Below are 22,232 nucleotides of genomic sequence, written 5' to 3' on the forward strand. Positions count from 1 at the left end.
ATCCTCAGGTAGGTATGGTAGGGAGATGATGAGTAGATGGGTAGGATGCTTTTTCAGAGAGCAGGTGAAAATGCCTCTTTTCTCATTTAGCTTCGTATGTACTGGCTCTGAAGATAGCTCTGGGAGCTCTAAAAAAAATGTTTTGAGCAATGGCAGCACTGCTGGCAAAAATACGATCGATTTAGCCCATAGAGATCTGCAGACATAACTAAAACTTTAGGCCAACAATTCCATATTAGGTTCAAATATATGAAAATATAACAACAGCCTTGACTTAAATTTTGTCTACTTTCTTTCTTCTAGATGTGGCTAAAGCCTTGTAAGAGGGTAGATATACCAGAACGACCAAGTTATACTGCCCCATTGTATAAGACAAGTGAGCGGAGAGGGACACTGTCCACCACTGGCCATTCTACAAATTTTGTGATTGCCATGACTCTTCCCTCTGACCAACCCAAGGAGCACTGGATTGGACGGGGTGTAGCACTGTTATGTCAACTTAATTCATAATTAGAAGGTGCCATTTCCCTATTCCCATTTCTTGTTAGATGGTTGAGTAGAAATTATATTTTACTTTTTAAAGAAGTTATTTGGTTTAAATCAATTTGACTAGTTAGTTATACTTAATTATAAAAGTTCATTTATGTGCAAATGCAGCCTATATTTAAAATGATTCATACTTCAGTGTAAGGAATCTAACATAAAGACTAAACAAAACACACTGGTATATTTGCTCTTTTTGAATAACTTTATTTTGGGAGCGTTCCATAAGCATTAGGAACATACATAAAATGACACACCACTGTTGACAAAGAAAAAAAAAAAAAAACAGCATTTGATCATTTCCAGCTTTATAAATTTAAAAAAAAATGATTCAGTTACAACAACAACAAAAGTTTAGATGATATTTTTAGCAAGTATCACCTTGCAGGACCATAATCACATTTAAGCCACTGACTTACTTACTTACTGTTGTTAATGGAATAAATTCACACTGCATCTACTTACTATAGTATTTCTAAGCATAGTCACAGCTGATTGAATGCAATGTGATATACACCAAAAGTCATATGGATGTCACACAGTGACAGCATTGTACAAGTAACATTAATGACCTCCAACAAACACATGTTAAATTAGACTGGTCAAGCTAAATGGAATGTTGGAGCCAGAGAAATGTAGTGGAATTCAGATTGTCTAGTAAGACTTGAAACTATACATTAGGATGATGTAAAAACTAAATACTGGTGGAGCCCTAAACAAAATACTAGCAGCAACTGTTACAGCCCTCTTAAAAGTTTAAAGAAATCTAGCAAATAAAGAAAGATAATAGCAGTTTTGAGAGGATATAAAACTTTTATATACTTCAGCATAACCTATTTGCTTTAAATCAGGCATTTCTTTTTAAGTCTGGGAGTATATTCCAGCTGTTGCTGTTCATAAAAGTTTTAAAAATAAGCAGATTTAATGCTGGAATGCAGAATCCTCCTTGGGCATAAAAACCCCAAAATGAACTATAAATATATCTTGGTTCAGAAAGCAAGATATTTGAATCACTTGAAGTTGGCAGTACTAAATGAGATATCAGCACCTTTTAGCTAGGTTGCTTGAGGGGCCAAGCAGTGAGATGAGGACTGTCCTAATTCAGTGCCCAATGCTGAAAGTAATCTACGTATAAAACGCCTACTTGTCACAGGAGGCCATGGAGAGAGCCAGAAATAATTTTTCAAATTCAGGCATAAATTAAGGAAATAATAACATCTAATAAGCGCCCTTGCTTACAGCATAAAGAAGAAACACTGGCAATACTCTTAATACCTGAATGCATGTGCTGCTTTCAGTTTTGTTTTTTGTTTTAAAGTTCATGGAGTAAGAGGAAAGGAACTGGGGAAAGGAGGAGGACTAAATGAATACATTTCAAATGGAATGGAACGAGTTTGGCTCTTAAATATCTGAACAATAAGATTTTTAAAGCAGCCACACAGGTAGCCAAGCAGATTAAAACAAACAAAGCTGCCTGCACGTAGTTCAAATACAGTTTACCTGGCATAAATGAAGACCATGTGGCACACAGAGAGCTACATGCATATGATTAATACTACAAATTATTAGGTCAAAATTCAGGATAAACATGGCTTGCACTTCTCACAAATCATTCACAATTTATGGCAGGAGAACAGGGCACCTAAAAAAAAAGAGACTAATCCCTATCAGGCACCAACAGCATATCTTGGCACGAAATGATCAAGTGATTTCAGCTGAGTTACTGAACTTAAATGCATCTTCCAAGTTAGTTACCTGGTACCATGACAGCCATGGCATCAACGGAGATCATCCTCATATCCGTTTTGACACTCCACGTACAGATTATGGACACGGTAAACTCGCCGCCTTACAACGTTACCGCCAGCCACAGCATGTGCTCTAGGTTCCAATGCCAAACTGGTAGAGCACTGCGTACATTTAAAACTTAAATTTCCCAAATAACTAAAGGAAATCTGAACATTTAGACCATGTTTGGGTTCTTCATTTCGCTGACATTTTCTAAAGGGTTACAATTTTAAGGAAAAAACATTTTACCACATGCTCCAACCCCTTACCCCCACCAAAAAAACCCAAAACAAAAACAAAAGTTAAAAAAAAAAAACCCAAACACCAAGTATAATATTAATACAAAGAACCATTATGAATCTTTCATTAAACTGAAGCTCACACAAATGTACAATCACAAATTTCAGTAGTTTAGGCTGCAAGTTTAGATCCTATGCAAATATATACAAAAATAGTAACTCTAGATTCAAGAATAAGGGCTTTTCCCAATGCTAAATCCATATTCTAATGCAGCCTGAGCTTTCCTCTAGGTGCTATAGTCTACTTTCTGCAGATTCAAAGCTGTGTCAAGTTGATCCCTATTACCACATGTATATATGGGGCTGAATTAAAGGACACTACAATTCACTTTTTAGCACAAAGAAAAGTCTGCCCAAAGTCCATTTAAAATACTTTTAAAGTTTAAGTGATTTTTTTTGGTTCAATTTCTATTTCTGCATAGCCACAGAAGTTTCTACTAATAAAGAGACTACTTTAGTGTTTTATATGATTATTTTTTTTAAAAAGTCTTAATCAAACCTATATCAACATTGGTTCACGGAGTCCCGTTTTCTCCTTTCTTCATCACAAGCTTTATATTTCTAAAAGACCCCTTCATGCAGGGAAAACAGTACTGAGCACCGGTCTTTGTGGTCAGGCTCAAATCTACGAACTTCTAAGCAGTGCGAAAGCCACTGACTTTTCTTTGAGCAATGTGCTTACAGTACGAGGAACAGATGCAAAGCTGCATGGTAACATTCTTGTCATCAGCAGTGATTGCTGGGAATGGTCAAAACTGGAGGTCAAACACAATTTTGTCTTCATAGAGGGCAATTACCAGCATGATGGCAAATCCAAACAGCAATCCTAAATTCTGAAGAATGAATTGCCCCACTGGACAGAAGCCATGTTCTTCATTGTCACCATCACCATGCAACATTTCTGGAAGCTAAAAAATATTTTTTAAATGTTTTAAAGCAATTTTGTATAATATTCTGCTCATTTTTTTTTTTAACATTTTCCTAGTTAAGAAAACTAGTGACTAAAGCACAACTACTAATAACTATTTTATTGAAACAATGTTAACCATAACACATATTAGTCAAACACTAAGAAATTTTATGCTCTAGCTGTGTACTAAGTAAACACTGTATCTGTACCCTCCTCATCCCCCAACAAATGCACATAATATATGTATTAGTCACTTTTTTAAAGTTACTGTCCACTGACATTTATGCTAAAGTATAAGACAAGTTACTGTTGCAAATAAGACTCTCAGAAAAGAACACCACAATTCCCACATTTACTGATATGTCTTAAGCTCACTGAGAAAGTAAGATTCCTTTGGGGGATATCTCATTCAAAACTGTATCATTTCTTCACCCTTTTCCATCTAAAATTCTCGTTTCCAACTGCACATTTCATCAAGGGTACACATTAACAGACAATTCCAAAATTGGTATCTCTACGCCCTTAGAAGCCATTATTTTCCTTCCGACAACAGACACAGAAAATAGTATATCAAGGCTACACAACAGAACTACTACCAAGTTATGTACACTGCCTTCACAGTGTACTCTATTCTCATAAGTGATAAAATTTTAAAAATTTTAAAGTTTCCAATATCTTTAAAGGCACAGTGCATTGAAAAGTACAGCTCAACTTCTAAAGCACAAGCATATATTACATTTAAAAATAATCCAGGGACTTCCCTGGTGGCGCAGCGGTTAATAATCTGCCTGCCAATGCAGGGGACACGGGTTTGAGCCCTCGTCCGGAAAGATCCCACATGCTGCAGAGCAACTAAGCCCGTGCGCCACAACTACTGAGCCTGTGCTCTAGAGCCCGCTAGCTACAACTACTGAGCCCTCATGCCACAACAAGTGAAGCCCGCGCACCTAGGGCCTGTGCTCCTCAACAAAAGAAGCCACCACAATGAGAAGCCCGCGCACCACCATGAAGAATAGACCCCGCTCGCCGCAACTAGAGAAAACCCGCACGCAACCAAGACCCAATCCAGCCAAAAATAAATAAATAAAATTTATTTAAAAAAAAAAAAAAAAAAAAAGACACAGTTCAGGGACTTCCCTGATGGCGCAGTGGTTAAGAATCTGCCTACCAATGCAGGGGACACGGGTTCGATCCCTGGTCCGGGAAGATCCCACATGCCGTGGAACAACTAAGCCTGTGCACCACAACTACTGAGCCTGAGCTCTAAAGCCCGCGAGCCACAACTACTGAAGCCCGCATGCTGCAACTACTGAAGCCCACGCACCTAGAGCCCATGCTCTGCAGCAAGAGAAGCCACTGCAATGAGAAGCCCGCGCACCACAACGAAGAGTAGCCCCCGCTCGCCACAACCAGAGAAAGCCCGCGCACAGCAATGAAGACCCAACACAGCCAAAATAATAAATTTTAAAAAATTAAAAAAATAAATCCATAGTTCAAAGTATGAAACTTAAATCTTTAACGTGTCTAAGTAAAAGATTTGCTGAAGACGGAATGTATGTGATTATAAATTCTTCCCACCCAAACCTAATCAAAATTGCAAAAGAACTATTTCCAATTTTCACATTCACTTTTCTGGTTTCTTCTTCAAGTTTGCAGTGAATATCTACAGAAAGATGACATTGATACGCTACTCTCTATTTGACACTAAGCTTTACTCCAAACAATATCTTGGTGCTTTGGGGTTTAGGGACGAGAAATGTAGCGTTAAGTACATAATGCCTGCCTAGGAAGAAACGCCATTAATCATTGTTAAATAATGAGTACAGTTAATCCAACTACCATGCTCTGACAGTGCCACAGTATATTTAACAATCTCCTGAGGGTCCTATTTAAGAAGTACTTCATGCTGGTCATCTATTCTGTTCAGAAGTCTACGGCAGTAGTGTACGCTAATGGAGGTTACTGTTCTCATCCAGCAGAATTAAGTAGCTGTGACAGAGACCATTACAAATGTCAAAGCTGAATAATTGTGACAGAGACTATATTGGTCCACAAGCTTAAATATTTACTATCTGTCCCTTGCCAACCCCTGGATTAAGACTAAAACTGGCAAGTTCCTACCTATGGTTTTAGTAAGAAGACTATGTTATTACGTTTTTCCCCAAGTTTTTATTGTTACAAAAACTTTCAGTTCTAACTTTCCTTAATATTTAAGCATAAACATTGTATGTTTCACAGAAATATCCCCTCTAGATATGTGCACGTACCAGCAAGAAGAGGCACCATAGTGCCTTCCGCACATTCAATTCTATCCTGAATGCCAACACCAATATTGTCTGTCATAACCACAGCTAAGAGCCAGCCAGTACCTATCTCTATGACCACAGTTGTTAACGTGCAACAATGCTCCAGATTGGTTGATAAACAGGTGCTATCCAAAGCCCCCGAAAAACCAGATGCTTCCAACTGGGTATCCTAAAGGTACTAAAACTTCTGGTACTGTTGCTATCTTACTGAATGACTATACATCAGTAAAAACTTCCCCCTTATAGCCAAAGTGGTCTTTCTAAAATAAAAATGAGATAATGTCATTGTTGCTTAAACCTTTTAATGGTCCCCCAAAATTGACAAGATAAGCTTTAGTCTTTTCAGCATGGCATGTTGTGTGACTCATCCGATCCGATCACCAACTACCTGATTAATGACACTGTAGATATATTATCTATTTCCTAAATGAACCCTAAAATATATGTGGATAGTTTGTCCCTGTCTTCTAGAATATTTAGGTGTTTCCAATTGTGACATTATAACTACTCTGCAAAGAACATTTTCATATGGTTTTATTTTTATTTATTTGTTTGCTTGTTTTATTAGCAGTAATCATTTTACTTTATTTCCTCAGAATACAGTCCCAGGAGTAGACTCACTGGTCAAAGAATGATGCTATTTATTATTCTATTTTCTTGTATGCCCTTTCCTCTTGCTTCCGATAAACTCTTTTACCTTCTTTAAGACTTGGCTCAAATTTCCTATTCCAGAAAAACTTCCCTAGTTTTATTACCCAATTTTTTAGCCAGCCTCCCCTCTGTAGTTCCACAAACACGTTGCACTGCTCTATCATAACACGTATCCAAAGAATTATAATTAATGGCTGCTTTTCTTCTTCATTAGAATATAAATCCATACTGCGATGACTCTCTGGTTCTTTTTACACTTTTAGCTCTCTAATATAAGAATTAGCTCATTCATTCTTCATTCAACTAATTATGAACTACATCTCCAGCAGTAAATGAAATATGACAAAAACACCTGCCTTCCCAGAACTGATATTATAGTGGGACACACAACGAGCTCAATAAATAAAACGTTTAACGTGTTATTAGTAGACTGAGATACAAGTGCAAAGGAAAAAAAGTGAAGTAGGAATAGAGGATGTGAAACGTTGGTGTAGAGACTGAATTTTAGATCGGATGCCTTAAGACATGAGGGAGCTAGGCAGGAGAATGTCTGCGAGATATTCCACAGGAGTGGCCAGCAGGAGCCAGGGCCCTGAGGCAGAGCGCGCCTCGTAGAGGAGCGGGAGAGGAGGTGAGGTGAGGTGAGGTTAGGAGAGTTAGGGATGGAAAGGGAGAAGAAATGCTCAGGAAGATTGAAAACCTTGAAGGTCAAAAGAAGAACTTTGTGCTTCGACTTGGAATGAGACGGAAAACCACTGAGGGATTTGAAGCTCACAAGTGACATGATCTAATCTTACAAGGATCACACAAAAAATAATCTCCCAAGGTGTGTTGTAGATATAGGGTGTGGTGGACAGGGCAAGGGCAGAAGCAGGGAGAGCAGTTAGAAAGAGAAAGATGATGGTGGCTGGAATGAGAGTGGGGTGGAGGTGATGAGGAGATGGAGCCCTCAGCAGATGTGGGAAGGACAGAAAGAGGGGAGTCAAAGAATGATACTCAGGGTTTTGATCTGAGCAACCAGAAGAATAAAGTTATTATTAATAGGTGTGGGATTCTACAGGTGGTGCTGGTGCAAGGAGCAAGGTTGGCAAACATCAAGAGCTAGTTTCTGAACATATTAAGTTGGCAACACCTTTTAGATATTCAGCTAAGCAGGTAGACAGGCTAATCTGGAGTTAAGGAAGAGGCCTGGGCTAAAGATGTGAACTTAGGAATTATCAGCCAACAAATATCTAAAGCCATGAGACTAGATAAGATTACTTAGAGGCCTTTCACCAACATTCAGAGGTAAGGGAAGAGAAGAAGATCCAGCAAAAGACTAATAGGAAAGCTAGAAAGGTGGGAAGCCAGGAAATGGTGGTGGTACAGAAGCCAACGGACCAGGAGGCATTCCAAAGAGAAGAGAATGATCAACAGCCAAATGCTGCTGTTAGGGCAAGTGAAATGAAGATGGGCAGGGTAAGCGGCCAGTGGACTGAGCAATGTCGTGGTCAATGGTAGATCTGACAAAGTAACATGGCAGAGCAGTCAGGGAGAAAACCTGATGAGCTAGACTCGTGAGAGAAGAGAATTAAAAAACAAGAAAGGGTGATTTGCTATAACACGGAAGGAGAGTAATAAATAGGGTGGTAGCTAAAACTGAAACTGGAGTTTAAAAAGATCCTTTTCCCCTACCGTTTTAAGATGGGAAAAGTAACGAGGTTTATACGTTGATAGAAATGATCCAGCAGAGAGGGAAAAACAAATGATGCAGGAAAAAGAGGGGGAAATTTAGGGGAGTTAGTGAGAGAGGGGATAGAGAAGGTCTAGGGAACAGTTTGAAAGAGCTGGCTCTAGCTAGGAACAGAAACTGCTTCATAGTAAAAAGAACGACGTTAAACAGGCATCGATACAGGGAAATGAGTAGAAATGGTGAGGAGAGCTGGTTGGAACTGGTCTTGGTGGCTTCGGTGCTCTCCATGGACTAGGAAGCAAGGTCATCAGCTGAGCATGAGGACAATAAATGAGGTATTAGAGGCCTAAGGAGAGAGGGGGAAAATGGCTGCCTCTAGGTACAAAATATAAATAATTTTTATTTTTTCTTATTTTCCCAACTTTCTATAATAAATAGTCATTAAAAATTTAGGTTATATAATTTGATATGAGACTATCTAACAGATCCCACCAGAAAGAAAAGTGAATACAATATCTAGTTAAAAACAAAGTAACCAAATTGTTAGTTCTGCAAACGCACTGCCTAACATATTTAGGATATTAAAGTAAAATTAAAATAAAACTAATTGTTGGGGCTTCCCTGGTGGCGCAGTGGCTGAGAATCTGCCTGCCAATGCAGGGGACACGGGTTCGAGCCCTGGTCTGGGAGGATCCCACATGCCGCGGAGCGACTAGGCCCGTGAGCCACAACTACTGAGCCTGCGCGTCTGGAGCCTGTGCTCCGCAACAAGAGAGGCCGCGACAGTGAGAGGCCCGCGCACCGCGATGAAGAGTGGCCCCCGCTTGCCGCAACTAGAGAAAGCCCTCGCACAGAAACGAAGACCCAACACAGCCATAAATAAATAAATAAATAAATAAATAAATAAATAAATAAAAATTAAAAAAACAAACAAAAAAAACCTAATTGTTAGTGTTTAGATTTATTAACTTTAAACTGAAGTTAGAAATAAGGGAAATTACATAAATCCCTTGGAATATACACCATTTCCTGCAGAAGACTGGCTTACCTAAGAGGTATAGTATTTCCTTCTTGTTTGCTATAAAGCAAGCTCAAAGAATTATTTTGTTAACAACAAAAAAACATTTCCACCCCAATATTACAAAACCTTCAAAGTAGTATAATAATTCTGTAATTATATCTTTAAATACTACTGATGATTACTTTGAGTAGTAATATTATTTGGTCAAAAACCTTTAGGATAACTGGTTTCCAAAGAAGGAATCCTCCTACTTAAATGTCTTTTCTTTAAGATATCACATGTCTTTAAAATGGGTTATATTTATTAGTCTTTCAAACTACATCCAGATTTCTTCCATTTTTGGAAGTTGCATTCTATTTACAGATTTAGTATAACAACAAAAATATAAAATAAGCTGTCTTACCATATCCACCAAGGCTACGTAGAGGAACATGCCTGCAGTGATGGCAAAGATCCAAAGTGTGATGTTATTGGCATACTGACCAACAGCTGTGCCTATGAGCATGCCTATGTAAGCCATCATGGCAGAAAGGAGGTTGTATACAATTGCCTGCTTTACAGTCATGCCTGCTTTAAGAAGAACTGCAAAATCACCTGCAGTTAAGACATAATGTGAGTTTTACAATCACAGGATTTTACACACAAATTCAGGAAAACACCAATAAAAAACAAAATTAAGAATGACATAAAAAAGATATACCTTTATAATGAAATTTCACTTTTTACTTAAACCTTAATACATGCAAAAACTTGGGTGAATCTCAAAGGCATGATGCTGAAAGATAGTCCGAAAGGTTATACGTGATTCCATTTATATGATAGTCTCAAAAAGATAAAACTATCGTGATGGAGAACACTCAGTGGTCACCAAGGGGCAAGGATAGAAAAGGGATGTGACGATAAAGGGATCGCATGAGGGGGTTTGTTGAGGTGATGGAACTGTTATCCTTGATGGTGGCAGCGCCGACACAAATCTGTATACATGTTAAAATTCAAAGAACTGTACATCAAAAAGCAAGGTCAATTTTACTGGATCACGTGAGATGAAAATTTTAAAAAACACAAGAAAAACATAAGAAAAAAAAGAACTTCACCACTGCTCTTTTTGTGAGCAGCAAATAGAGCTCTCTGCTCTGATCTCTGCCCTTTTTTCAAAGGGAAATGGGCTAAGAACGAACAGAGGTAACAGACTCTGTATGCTGTTTATATTTATGTTTTATTTATTCCAAAAGAAAAATTAAATCTTAATTCTGAAAATCCTAAAAATGTAAAAAAAGAATAAAGAGACTTTTCTTACTCATCTGTCTAAAGCTGGAACACTAGGTAAAGAAAGGATTAAATATTGTTTAGAGAGACATTACTAGAAGGGCAAAATGCTGCTAGAACTAATAGTCTTTAAGCTAAAGGGTCGAAAGCAATAGTTTTACTAATTATAACAATTTTTTTGTTTTAATTTTTGTTACTAAATATGCAAATGTCCAATCAATTACTGAACATTCAGTATATGCAAGGTACTATATAGAATACTGAGGTGGGGGGCAGGGGCTTGTTTCTTTCCCTTAAGAAGGGATCTTACATGACTAGAAGTACATGATCTGGGTTGTTTTTTTTTTTTAAGTTATGATTACAAGGTTCTCATTTAAAACAGACAAGTAGAAGTTAACAACAAAGAAATTAGTGCAAGGCATTATTTTCCATGTTTCAATGAATTGCTACAAACTACATCCTGCAACATTATTTGGGAAAGTTAAGATAATACACCTAAGGAGATTATCTACCAATGGCTTCTAAACTGCCGTTCTCCAGTTTTCCATCTAATACTATTTTTCCTACATCTTTTCCCTCTGATCCTAAATACTTAATTCTCCTGGTGAGACCTGGATTCAATGTCAGCTTTTACCTCTTCTCTCCCCTATAGTTTTAAGTTCCTCTGGCCTTTCTTCCTCGGCCTCCTCTAAGGAAAGAGTTCCCTAACTTCTTCCTCTGCAAATTTCCTCACCATATTCTCAATAATTCACCCATCAGTTGTGTTAAAGGGACAATATCATTTAGCAGGCAGTTAGGTAATACAAAATGAGACTACAGAAGTGTCTTTTAGGTTATAAAATACAGTGTTTCCTTTTGTAATTTCAAAATAGGATTTTAAAAGCATTGCTGAATACTCAATGAACCAAATATCATAGGTAAAACTCTTATCAATTTTGATGCCTTCCCTGATATTACTGCGTAGGAAGATGATTGCTTTCATCCCTGAATAACAACCAAACAGCATGAATTAACTAGTTAAGATTCAAGATGAATTATTTAGTTAATACTTTTTAAAATTAAGGTGTAACTTACATACACAATTCCCCCCCCCCCCCTTTTTTTGACCTTGCGTTCTATGAGTTTTGACAAAAGTACTTACCATGTAACCATAACCGCCGTCAAACTATAGAACTATTTCATCATTACCTGCCCCTGCCCCTGCAAATTTCCTCAGGCCCCTCAATCCTAGGCAATCTTTGGTCTGCTTTCTGTCCCTACAGTTTTGCCTTTCCCAGAACATCATATAAATTGAATCACACAGTATGTAGTCCTTTGAGTCTACATTTTTTTCACTTAGCATGATGTGTATAAGATTCATCCATGTTACAATTTATATCAGAAAACCACTGCTTTTTACTGCTAAGTAATATCCCATAGATGAACAATAGCTTATTTACCCATTCAGCAGCTTAAAGACGTTTAGGTTGTTTCCAATTTGGGGCAATTATGAATAAAGCCACTATATACATTCATAAATAGATTTTTGTGTCAACAAAAGTCTTCATCTGTTGTATGTAGATACCTAGAAGTGGGATTTCTGGCAGCAATTTATGAGTTCTAGTTGCTCCTCATCCTTTTCAGCCCACAATGACAAATCCAGTACCTGAATTCTCATGTGTTTATCTGTTATCGGTATAACTTCTTCAGTGAAATGCCTGTTCAAGTCTTTTACCCATTTTTTTGTTGTTGTTGAATTGTTGGTTTTCTTATTACTGAGTTGAGAGGTCTTTAAATATCCTAAGTTTTTTGTCAGATAAATATTTTCCAAATACTTATTCCCAGACTGTGGCTTGTATCTTCATTCTTTTAAGTGTCTTTTGTGTAGAGTTTTTACTTTTTATGAAGTCCACTTTCTTACTTTTTTCCTTAGTGGAGCATGCTTTTGGTATTGTATCTAAGAACAACCTGCCTAATCCAAAAAACACAAAGATTTTCTCCTATGTTTTCTTCTACAAGTCTTTTATATTTAAATTTTTTTCATTTAGATCAATGATCCATTTTGAGTTAATTTTTGTCTGTGGTGGGAGGATTTTTTTGCAAGTAGACATCCAATTATGGCAGCAACATTTGTTGAACAAACTATTCTTTCTACATGGAATTTCCTTTGCATTTTTCTTGGATTCTATACTCTGTTCCACTGATTTATGTGCCTATTCTGTAACCAGTATAAATTGTTTTGATTATTGTGGATTTACAGTAAGTCTTAAATTCAACTTTGGTGTACTTTTTCAAAATTCTTCTGGCCATTCCTTTCCCTTTCCGTAAAAATTTTTGGAAAAAACTCATTTATCTCTAAAAAAGCCTGCTAGGATTTTAACTGGGAATGTAATGAATCTATAGAGAGAATTAGTATATTAAAAATACTGAGTCTTCTGGTCCATAAACCTATAATAGATCTTCATTTAGGTTTCCTTTGATTTCTTTTGTTGGCAAATTATAGTTTTCAGCATACAGATTCTATGTAATTTTGTTAGATTTAACCAAAGTAGTTTGTGTTTTTTGGTGTTACTGTAAACAGTACTTTTTAAAAATTTCAATTTCTAATTGTTCATTGCTAGCATATAAATGACTTTTATATGATGTTCTTGTATCAAGATGAATTATTTCATTTAAAAATCTATCTTTGTCCTAGTCTTATCTCAGGTTATAATTTCTCAAAGTTATCTGCATATTTTTCTACCCATCCCTTCTCAGTAAGAACCTGTATAAACATTTGAAAAATAAATCAAAAGGAATACCCACAGTTGGAATTTATACTAAATAAGCAAATCTATTCATCTTTTGATAAATCAATATTCTTTCCTTTCTCCTGACAAAGGATATCATTAGCACAAAGAATGAGGTGTGTCTGCCAAAGCTGTTAATGTGATCCAATGTTATAATTATGTCAGTATCTGTTAATATCAACTCTTGAGACTTTTTTAAGTAAGTATTTTAAGGTTCTTTTTGTCTTAAATAATGCATGTATACACATGTATAAATCTAAACAGTGAATGTTCAGTTTTCCCTGGACAGTTCAGTCAGCACATTATGAGTATCTTATTTTTAATTTCTATTTAACTCAGTACACATGAGAGGAAAGGAAAAAACGGGACAGCATTACAGATAGCCTCTCTAAGCGAAGTCTTAATAACATAGCTACGTTTATTTATCAAAATGTCATTTCCTTGAAGTTGAAACATTACTCAATGTCGAGAACAGAGTTTGGATCATCTGCCCTTCTGGATTATCCTCAACCTCACTTCCCCTTTGTACGTTCTTATACAGGTTTTCTTACAAATTATTTTTCAAATGTTTCAAATACAGCTCCTTACTGAAAGGGTGGAAAAAGTGGAGAGAATGCAACAGAATAATATTGCAACTTACTTAAATTCAGCTGTATAAGCTTGGCAAAAATAGAAGAAAGAGTAGTAATAAATCAGGTAATTTCATCCATTACCACACCCCGCAGCAAACATGAAATGAGAGATATGGGTTTTCTATTTCTTCAGATGGTTTCAATTTCTGCACACCTCTCAGAGTGAACCTCCCTATATTGTTTTAAGGTTTAAAAGTACACATGGTTTTTCATATCACATTCCTAAACACACACACAAAAAACCCTACCTGGAACACCATTAGGGAAACAGCAATCTGTTCAGAAGAGGAACATCAAATCTTGGAATTACTGACTGGACTGCGGATCAGGATCTCCAAGGTACTACAATGTAATTTACACATAAGTGACCCCTGAACAACGCAGGGGCCCAGTCGAAAAGCTGCATATAACTTATAGTCGGCCCTCCATATCCTCAATTCCACACGTGCAGATTCAACCAACTGCAGATCGTGTAGTACTGTAGTATTTACTACAGAAAAAATCTGCATATAAGTTGACCTGTACAGTTCAAACCCATGTTGTTCAAGGGTCAACTGCACATGTTTTCCCCCTTAGGGTATGACTTTAGTATAGAAATCCCAGATTAGTTTTAAGAATTCATAATAAAAAATTTAGCTAGGGCAAAACAGGTTTTATATTAAATAAATTATCCTGGAATGTGACGTATTATGCTGCTTTGCCAACATCTTAAGCTATTAAGTGGGAAGAGGACTTGTCGCTATCCACCTGCCATGCATCTATCTCAGCGTCCAGGGGACTGATTTTTCCCTTGCCTGGGAATTCTGACTAAGAAGCTTCTATGTCTGTCTCTACATTCTGTTCCTTCCCAAGTGAGTAAGAGTGGATAATCTAATCAGAGTGGAGGCATACATCTGGCCCTGTTTTACCAAAGTACTCCATTACTATGCCTTAAAAGGCAAAAATTAGGCTCCACGAGCATTTTTTAAAACTTCCTTTAGACCACTTCCACCTTGTTGATGGATAAAAAAGCCGAAGGCTTTTCTGTCACCTCCAGAGAAGGAAGCTGAGTTATTTCTTTATGATCTTTCTTCCCTAGGAGCCCAGGCAACTAGAATATGGGGCAGTTTATGTCAATTTAGCACAAGGCATTGGGGGAAAATGTACATTCTCATAATGTCTCACTCCTCTCCTTCTGGCAAAGCAGATATATACTTTGGATTGGTATTTCCTTTCACAGCAACAGTAACATCTTAATCTCTGGTTTGCGGGGTAAAACAAGTAAAGATTTGGGGTCTCAATATTTCACTGAGGTGTCCTGGCTCAAGCTTTTACCAGAGCTCTGCACTGGGTATCAAGCAAGTGCTTACCTAACCAATAAGATACGTATTGCATTTGTTTTACATGTGGCTATCATTGTGTGTCACTCCCTCAATAAGAAACTATAGGGAAGAAAAAGGAGTAAGTGACAGGAAGGCAACCATCCCTCATTTCCAAACTCTCTGCTATCATTTCTGTGCTGAAGTGGATCATGGGGGGTAAGGGCAATTCAGTATAACCACACTTAATCATGAAGTGGCCTGACATACTACTTTTAGGGGGTAGTGGGTGGGCAGGAAGGAAGTTGAAGGTTTCCCTAGCATATTGTGGATGTGTGTGTGACTAAAAAAAAAAAAAAAAAAAAAAAAAAAAAAAAAAAAGGTTAAAACTATTAGGCAATGTTTCTCATGTATAAAAACTGACAAGTCTTGATTTGTGTTGCTATGGAAATGCAAGGAAGTATTTGGCATATCATTCTCTTACTAACATAGGAAAGTAGTTAGAGAAGGGTGTGAGATATAGTATCTGCACACGAAGAACCTACATTGTAAGAAATAGGACATCTATTTGGTGCTTAGTATATTTCCATCTAAAATGGAAATATATTAAGCACCAAAAGAAGGACCTAGAGAAAGTAAGTGATAAAGTTTAGAGGAAATAGTAATCCCAAGGCATGGGGTACTGGAGGACTGTACTGAAGTTACAGGAAAAAAGACTCTTAACATGCTATACTAGGTAGAGCTAGTAGGACAAGCCAATTAGGAGGAGGGAATAAGCAAAGAAACAGGTTCAGGCACCCAGACTGCATGTTTGGTGAATTGTGTTTGGGTGAAGTGGAAAACAAGCAACAGCAAGTACAGTGAGTGAGGCGGGAAAGGTAGGTAGAAGCAGATGTGAAGGTCATTGAAAGCAGAACTAATGAATCTCAGCTTTTACTTTATATATAAGGGAAGGGGACTGAAAGATTTTGATTAAATAAGCAAGTCACATCTAGTCACATAATAACACAGTCACATGGCAAGAAGATATATCTGGCAATAGGTATAAAAGACACAGTGGAACAGAATGAAACCAGAGATATAAACGTTCACTATGGAAACTGCCCAGGCAAAAGACAATGAAGGGTCTGGGTAAAGGATTATGTGGCATAAGCCAAGATATATGACTGCATGTCCAAGGTTGACAAGGTAAACAAAACTATAAGGAATCAAGCCCTAAAGAATCAGCACGAAATAAGCACTAAGAGATTTTTTTGCTTTATGCGAGCAGTTGGTAACTTTCTAAGAAAATTATATGAATTAATTCTATTCAAAGGGAGCAAATAAGTGTACTGCCAATCAAGACAGTCAAATGATATGATAGATGTCTCACAGCCTGATAAATTCAAGAAAAATCTTAAATTAGAAAGGGCACATGAAGAAATTCCTTGGATACTGAAAAGATGTATTTTTTTTTCTTTGAAATTAACGTCATCTTCACATCCCTCAGATATTTTCTATGTGAATGTACACATTTTTTTTCTTCCATTTTTCAACTTATAGAAGAAGGAAACCAAAACACGAGAAGCTAAAAAAACATTGCTAGATCAATAAATGCCCACTAAAACAACAGAGAAATATCATTGTACACCTTATAAATTGGCAAAAATTAGAAAGTTAATGCCAAGTGTTACCAGGGATGTGGAAACATAGGAACTTTCAGTTATTGCTGGTAGAGAGGACACTAGTTCAGTTACTCTGGATAGTGATATGGTACTCTTAGGCATGCATATCTTAGGACCCATCGATTCTATTCCCAGGTATATACCCCAAAAGATGTTCTCACAAGGGTCTCTAAGCACCAAGTCTACCGATGTTCAATGCACCATTATCTGTGGTGGCAGGAAATTAAAGAACAAGTGGTGTGTCCAATACTAGGTGCTAAATACGTAAAAATGTGGTAAATGTACACCTCTGAGTACTGGGCAGAAACAACATATTAGATTAACTCATGGTAACCTGCTTGGAGTTTAAAAATGTAATGATTGGTAAATAAGATAAGAAACAGAGTGGGCTATAACATAATATTGTTTACATAAAATAAAAATACATATAAAACAATACACATTTTTTAGAAGCACGTTAACAAAAATTATACCATAAACAAGAGAATGATGATACTGTATACTTGCCATCAGACATTTTTTATGCTTTAATGTCTCTAAAATTTAGATGCATTTAGATTAAGTCTTGCATTTCATGAAATCTGGTAAAAATTTTAAGGTCGTGTTACCTAATTCATGTGGCAGTTCATGACAGAAGACAGCTATAGAAGTACTGATTCCGCCCGTCAATCCAGCACTGAAAGCTGCTCCTGAGGTGGGGGGGTGGGGGGGGAGGAAAATATTCAAGTGACATTTGCTGATCTTCTGTTTTTCTATTTTCATTCATAATGACAGCTACATTCTCGTTTGCCTATCTAAATTAATTTCATAATGTATGAGTGACTCAGTAATCTCACACACTATAGTTTTTGAACATACAGTGAGTGAAGTGCAATAGGTATGTGACAACCAGAGAAAGAGCTACTCAATGAAAGAAACATTCCCTATTGAATTAAATTCTCTATTTGTGTAACCTTCTAATTCACTAATAGCTTCGGAGTAGTAACAGTTTTTAGTGTTTCAGTCCCTGACTGGTAGTGTGAAACCCTCAATCTTAAGTCATATAAGTCTATAATTGCACTTGCTCTCGTATACTAATATTTATAGATATTTAAATGCCTAGTATCCTTATCCAAACTTTTCTAGGTCTAGAGCATAAATGGCATAAATTATTATTTGTCCGATGGTCCTGAATACTGAAATCAGAGGTACAAATGCATCTGATTCTACTAGTAAAATTCTTTACTCTTTAACACTGACAGCCACTGTGGCTTCAAAAATATGGTCTCTTTTGAAAGAAACCAAGGCCTACTTCTGAATGATTATTTAATAGAGTCTGGATCTCAAAGAAAATTATGTATTGATCACATTTAATGTTCTCCTAAACTGGTAACATCAGTTTATATTAGCAAGATTCTAATATGATGTTTGAATTTGATATAATGGATTTTTACTACTGTAAAATTTTTCTTCACTTTTTCAAATGTAAAAGAATTTTTAAACCCAAGATTGAAATTCATTTGTTCTCAATCAGAGACATATAAATGTACTGAAAATACGTTAAGGTAGCTTTTTCAATATGGTGACTACGCCTTCAGTAAGAAATCAAGGTATCAAAGAAGTACACTGTGGAATTTGTTTGTATGTTCAAAGAAAAACCCACTGAAATTATACCTTCATGCCCCCAAATAAACTTATCAAAAACACTAACATAGCCTTTGGAAAAGCCAAATGACGGAATAATATATAATAATATATTTGTTAAGCTCCAAGATAGTACTAAAACAGTGGAAGAAGGAAAATGGTCTTAAAGAATAACAAATTATAACCCAAGCTTCAAGCCTACTTACCAATTGCTAACCCATCACTGAAGTTGTGGATGCCATCCCCCATGATCACCATCCAGGCGATATTAGCTATTCCTGTTTCTTTCAGATCTGATCCGGAATGACAGGGACCGTGTGAGTGATGAGAATGTTTGTGGTGCCATTGATGATTATGCTTCCTCAGCACAGTTTTACTCTCATCACGGTGGTTATGTGCAGCAGCATGGAGATCATGCTCATGAATGGCATGTAATCCGTCACTGTGAGAATGGGCCATGATTTTCTCCTCTTCTACACAAAGATAATTTTTAGGAGGGGATTCCTGTTGGCCTTCTAAATCTGTCAGTTCAGTTTCATTAAGTCGATCTTCAGAAACAACCGAGTCATCAGTTCCTATATTTATAATGGCAAAGGATATGCTTTATCAGCAAGTAAATGAATGCATATTTGCTTAATTTAAACCCAGGCAAAATAGCAGTGTAATGAACATCTCCTAAGTGAATGTCTTTAAAATTCCTAAATAAATAAATATAAAAAAAACAAATCAAACTAATAAATAAGTAAATACACGTGTGCACACACACAAAACAAACTGGGGTTTTGAGAGTCCAAAAGATGAACCAGATGACGTAAATGGAAGGGAACTGAAATAGCAGGTGAAGTGAGGACATAAATTGGCATGCATGAAGATACTGTGAAACTTAAGGAGAACATCAACAACAGTTGGTGAAAATAAAAGGGTGGAAAGTTACTGTAGCATTCACAGGGTAACAAAATATGCCCATAATTTTTCAGAGAACAAAGTTTACCCACTCTAACCTTCTCTTATCATTTAAAAAACGAAGACAAAATTTAAATCACTTGCATCCTCTAGTGCTCTACCTATCTGACCAAGATCAATTCTAGATCATTACCAGAATGAAGTTCAAAAACCCATACACAAGTGATAACACTGATACTTTTTTTTTTAATTAAGGTTGGCCTCTCACCTAGTTTACAAAAGCTATTTATTATGTGACAAAGATTCTAGTGCTTTCCAAATTGTATTTTGGGACAGAGTCTACAGTTAGCGTCTAGGCTCCCCCTTTTCTGCAGAAAATCCTTAGTACACTCAGGGGAAACACAAGTTCACAATGGGGAAAAATTATGTTTAAATATTATTTCCCTAAAAATTGTAAGCTACCTCATTACATCTATCATGAAACACGGTAGATGAATGGATGAGCAGAGATTTTAAGTACAGGGACCACTCTCCTTTAAGTACAAAGACCAATTCTCCTTTTCTCACGTGAAAACAATGACATATGGAGGGCATGGAGATTTTTGCATTACCAAGAAATAAAACACTAATCCAAAGCCATTCTGTTTATTTCATTTTTTTCTTCTGCAAAGTAAAAAGTGCAACGTGTTCCTTGCCCTGTAATATAATTAATTGGTCCCACATTCTAGTATAAATAACACTGAAAATAACCAAAACACTAACAAAATCAGTTAAGATACACGTAAGGAAATAAAAGAAACTAGTATTAGAGAAGCAACAAAGACAAGAAATTTCAAACAACTCAGGCACAGTTTAGAAGCAATATTTCAATTTTTATATTTTAAAGGTTTCTCTTTAGTCAGAACCGTTGTCTACCGGCAAGAGGCTTGAGCTGAAGCCAGTCGGCATCTGGTGTATTATTTAACTTATGATCTGAAAGCTTCCTTCCAATAGCTGATTCTTCTGTGTTTTGCTTCATAAACCATTTCTGTTTCCCCTGAAAAAAACATCTGGTATTAGCATTGAATCTACAGCCACAGTTAGCAACAGTATTTACTTGTTAACATCTATGGGGATAAATGGTGGTAATTTTATAAATTATTTAGAAAAGAAGTGAGAAAAAATTTTTAGAAGTTAATCAAAGGGTCTACCAGATGAAAAATTCAACTAAATTTGCATGTTATTTTTTTTCGAATACTCGACTAAAAGGTCCAATTCATATACTTTCAAGTTAAGAATAGGGTACATAGTACTGTATTATTATATGCAACCTGAATGAAATGTGTGAAATATATGTAATATTGCTCTCATTTAATAGTGTGTGGGAATGGGAAGTTCCAAAAAACGAAAGCTTTATCCTTTCAATTTCATTCTGTGTTTAACACAATCTCACTTTTCCCCATATGTGACATAATAGACAGAGTCAAACTTGACTTAAAATCCTAAATTTACAGTTTAACTCTATGAGACTTAGACAAGTTTGTTAAATTTATTAAACCTAAAAATACTCATCTATAATATGAAAATGAGATTCTTATAAGGATTAAAAGAGGTGATGTATGAAAATGACCTATCAGTAACTGACTTAACAGCTTTGCAATCAAGACAAATTTTCTTTCTCATTTAATCTGTCCTCTACTAATAAATTCTAATTATTGTAATTCATTGTTTAAGTTTGGATTTTCCTATATTCTCTCTTAATAGTCTGGTTTCTTCTCATCAGTCTATCACTAACAACTCTTCCAACTTAAATTTCTACTTTTAATCAATGTTCATTTAAAAAAGCAAATAATCAAGTATGTTAGAACAGTATGAAAGTAAAAATCAAGTTCTCTGGAAGATCCTTACTGACTGGCAGAGCATTTCCTTGTTGGTTTTGCTTATAGGCTGTGAGCTATGTTTCAGATGTTTAAGTCTTCTAACTGCTGCATGAGGAGGCTTCTTGTGGCTAGTTGAATGTGCAGCAGAGTCTCCAAAGATGGCCATCATCAATTTCTTCCCTCCCTGTGTAAGCATTCTTCTCCACCCATACGGAGGTGGAGTCTATTCCTTGCCCCTAAATTTTAGCAGGCCTTTTGACTTGCTTTGACCAATAGAATACAACAGAAGTGATGCTGTGCCAGTTCTGGCCTAGTCTGAAAGAAGACTGGCACCTTTTGCTTTCGCTCAGGGAGTGTGGCCACTATGCTACGAAGAAGCTCAGTCTAGACTCTCAAGAGAGGCCATGTGGAGGAGTACCGAGATGCAGACACAGAGTGAGGCATTCTTGGACCTTTCCAGCTGTGCACTGCCCTAGCCAACCCAGATTAGCAGAGTTTGAGTGAATCACTCTAGCTGATGTCAAGTGGAGCAAAAGAACTGCCCAGCTGAATCCTGCCTAAATTCCTGACAGAATTAAAAGAACTAATAAATTGTTGTTACAAGCTACTTTTGGGGTTGTTCTGTTTCATAGCAATAGAAAACAGAAACTGGGGGACTAGAAAGTGTTCAAAAGAAAATAATATGGAGACATCCTAAAGAGAAGAAAAGAAACAGCAGTTTTAACATGAGTTAAAGAAGAAAAAAAAAAAAGAGGAAGGAGGAGCAAACAACAGTACAAAAGTCAGTGAGACAGACAGAGAAAGGAAAACATCAGCTGGGATTTTGTTTAATTGCTTTGGTTCTGATTGTCCATTTTCCTAAAAACTTGCCAAATCATTACCCTCAAAGCCGCAACTTGCTGAAACTAGTCAGCATCTGGTGTATTTTTTAACTTATGTTCTGAAAGCTTCCTTCCAATTCTTCTATACAGATGATCAAATGTCTGTTCTATTCAAGTATCACTAATTCCCTTTCCTCAAAAAATGCTA

The 22,232-nt window shown here is 36.6% G+C and overlaps 2 protein-coding genes across 7 annotated transcripts in view; one reads left to right on the top strand and one right to left on the bottom strand.

The window, feature by feature from the left end:
* DNAH7 (dynein axonemal heavy chain 7) overlaps positions 1-699 on the top strand; it is a 225,785-nt gene extending 225,086 nt beyond the window's left edge. For both annotated transcript variants that reach the window (XM_068544746.1, XM_068544747.1), the window contains one exon: positions 304-699. In XM_068544746.1, the coding sequence (XP_068400847.1) occupies positions 304-510 (207 nt within the window). In that variant the 3' untranslated portion in view covers positions 511-699. The remainder of the gene's footprint in view (positions 1-303) is intronic.
* Positions 700-742: 43 nt separating this feature from the next.
* SLC39A10 (solute carrier family 39 member 10) overlaps positions 743-22,232 on the bottom strand; it is a 99,037-nt gene continuing 77,547 nt past the window's right edge. For 4 of the 5 annotated variants that reach the window (XM_068544752.1, XM_068544751.1, XM_068544753.1 and 1 more), the window contains exons 6-10: positions 20,260-20,380; positions 18,648-19,016; positions 17,427-17,507; positions 9,594-9,784; positions 744-3,538 (exon numbers count right to left, since the gene is read on the bottom strand). In XM_068544752.1, coding sequence (XP_068400853.1) covers positions 3,380-3,538; positions 9,594-9,784; positions 17,427-17,507; positions 18,648-19,016; positions 20,260-20,380 — 921 coding nt within the window. In that variant the 3' untranslated portion in view covers positions 744-3,379. Of the gene's footprint in view, positions 3,539-9,593; positions 9,785-17,426; positions 17,508-18,647; positions 19,017-20,259; positions 20,381-22,232 lie in introns of all 5 variants that reach the window. The other variant, XM_068544755.1, reaches the window with a different exon arrangement.

The sequence above is a fragment of the Eschrichtius robustus genome, chromosome 5, assembly GCF_028021215.1.
Source record: "Eschrichtius robustus isolate mEscRob2 chromosome 5, mEscRob2.pri, whole genome shotgun sequence".
Lineage (NCBI taxonomy): Eukaryota > Metazoa > Chordata > Mammalia > Artiodactyla > Eschrichtiidae > Eschrichtius > Eschrichtius robustus.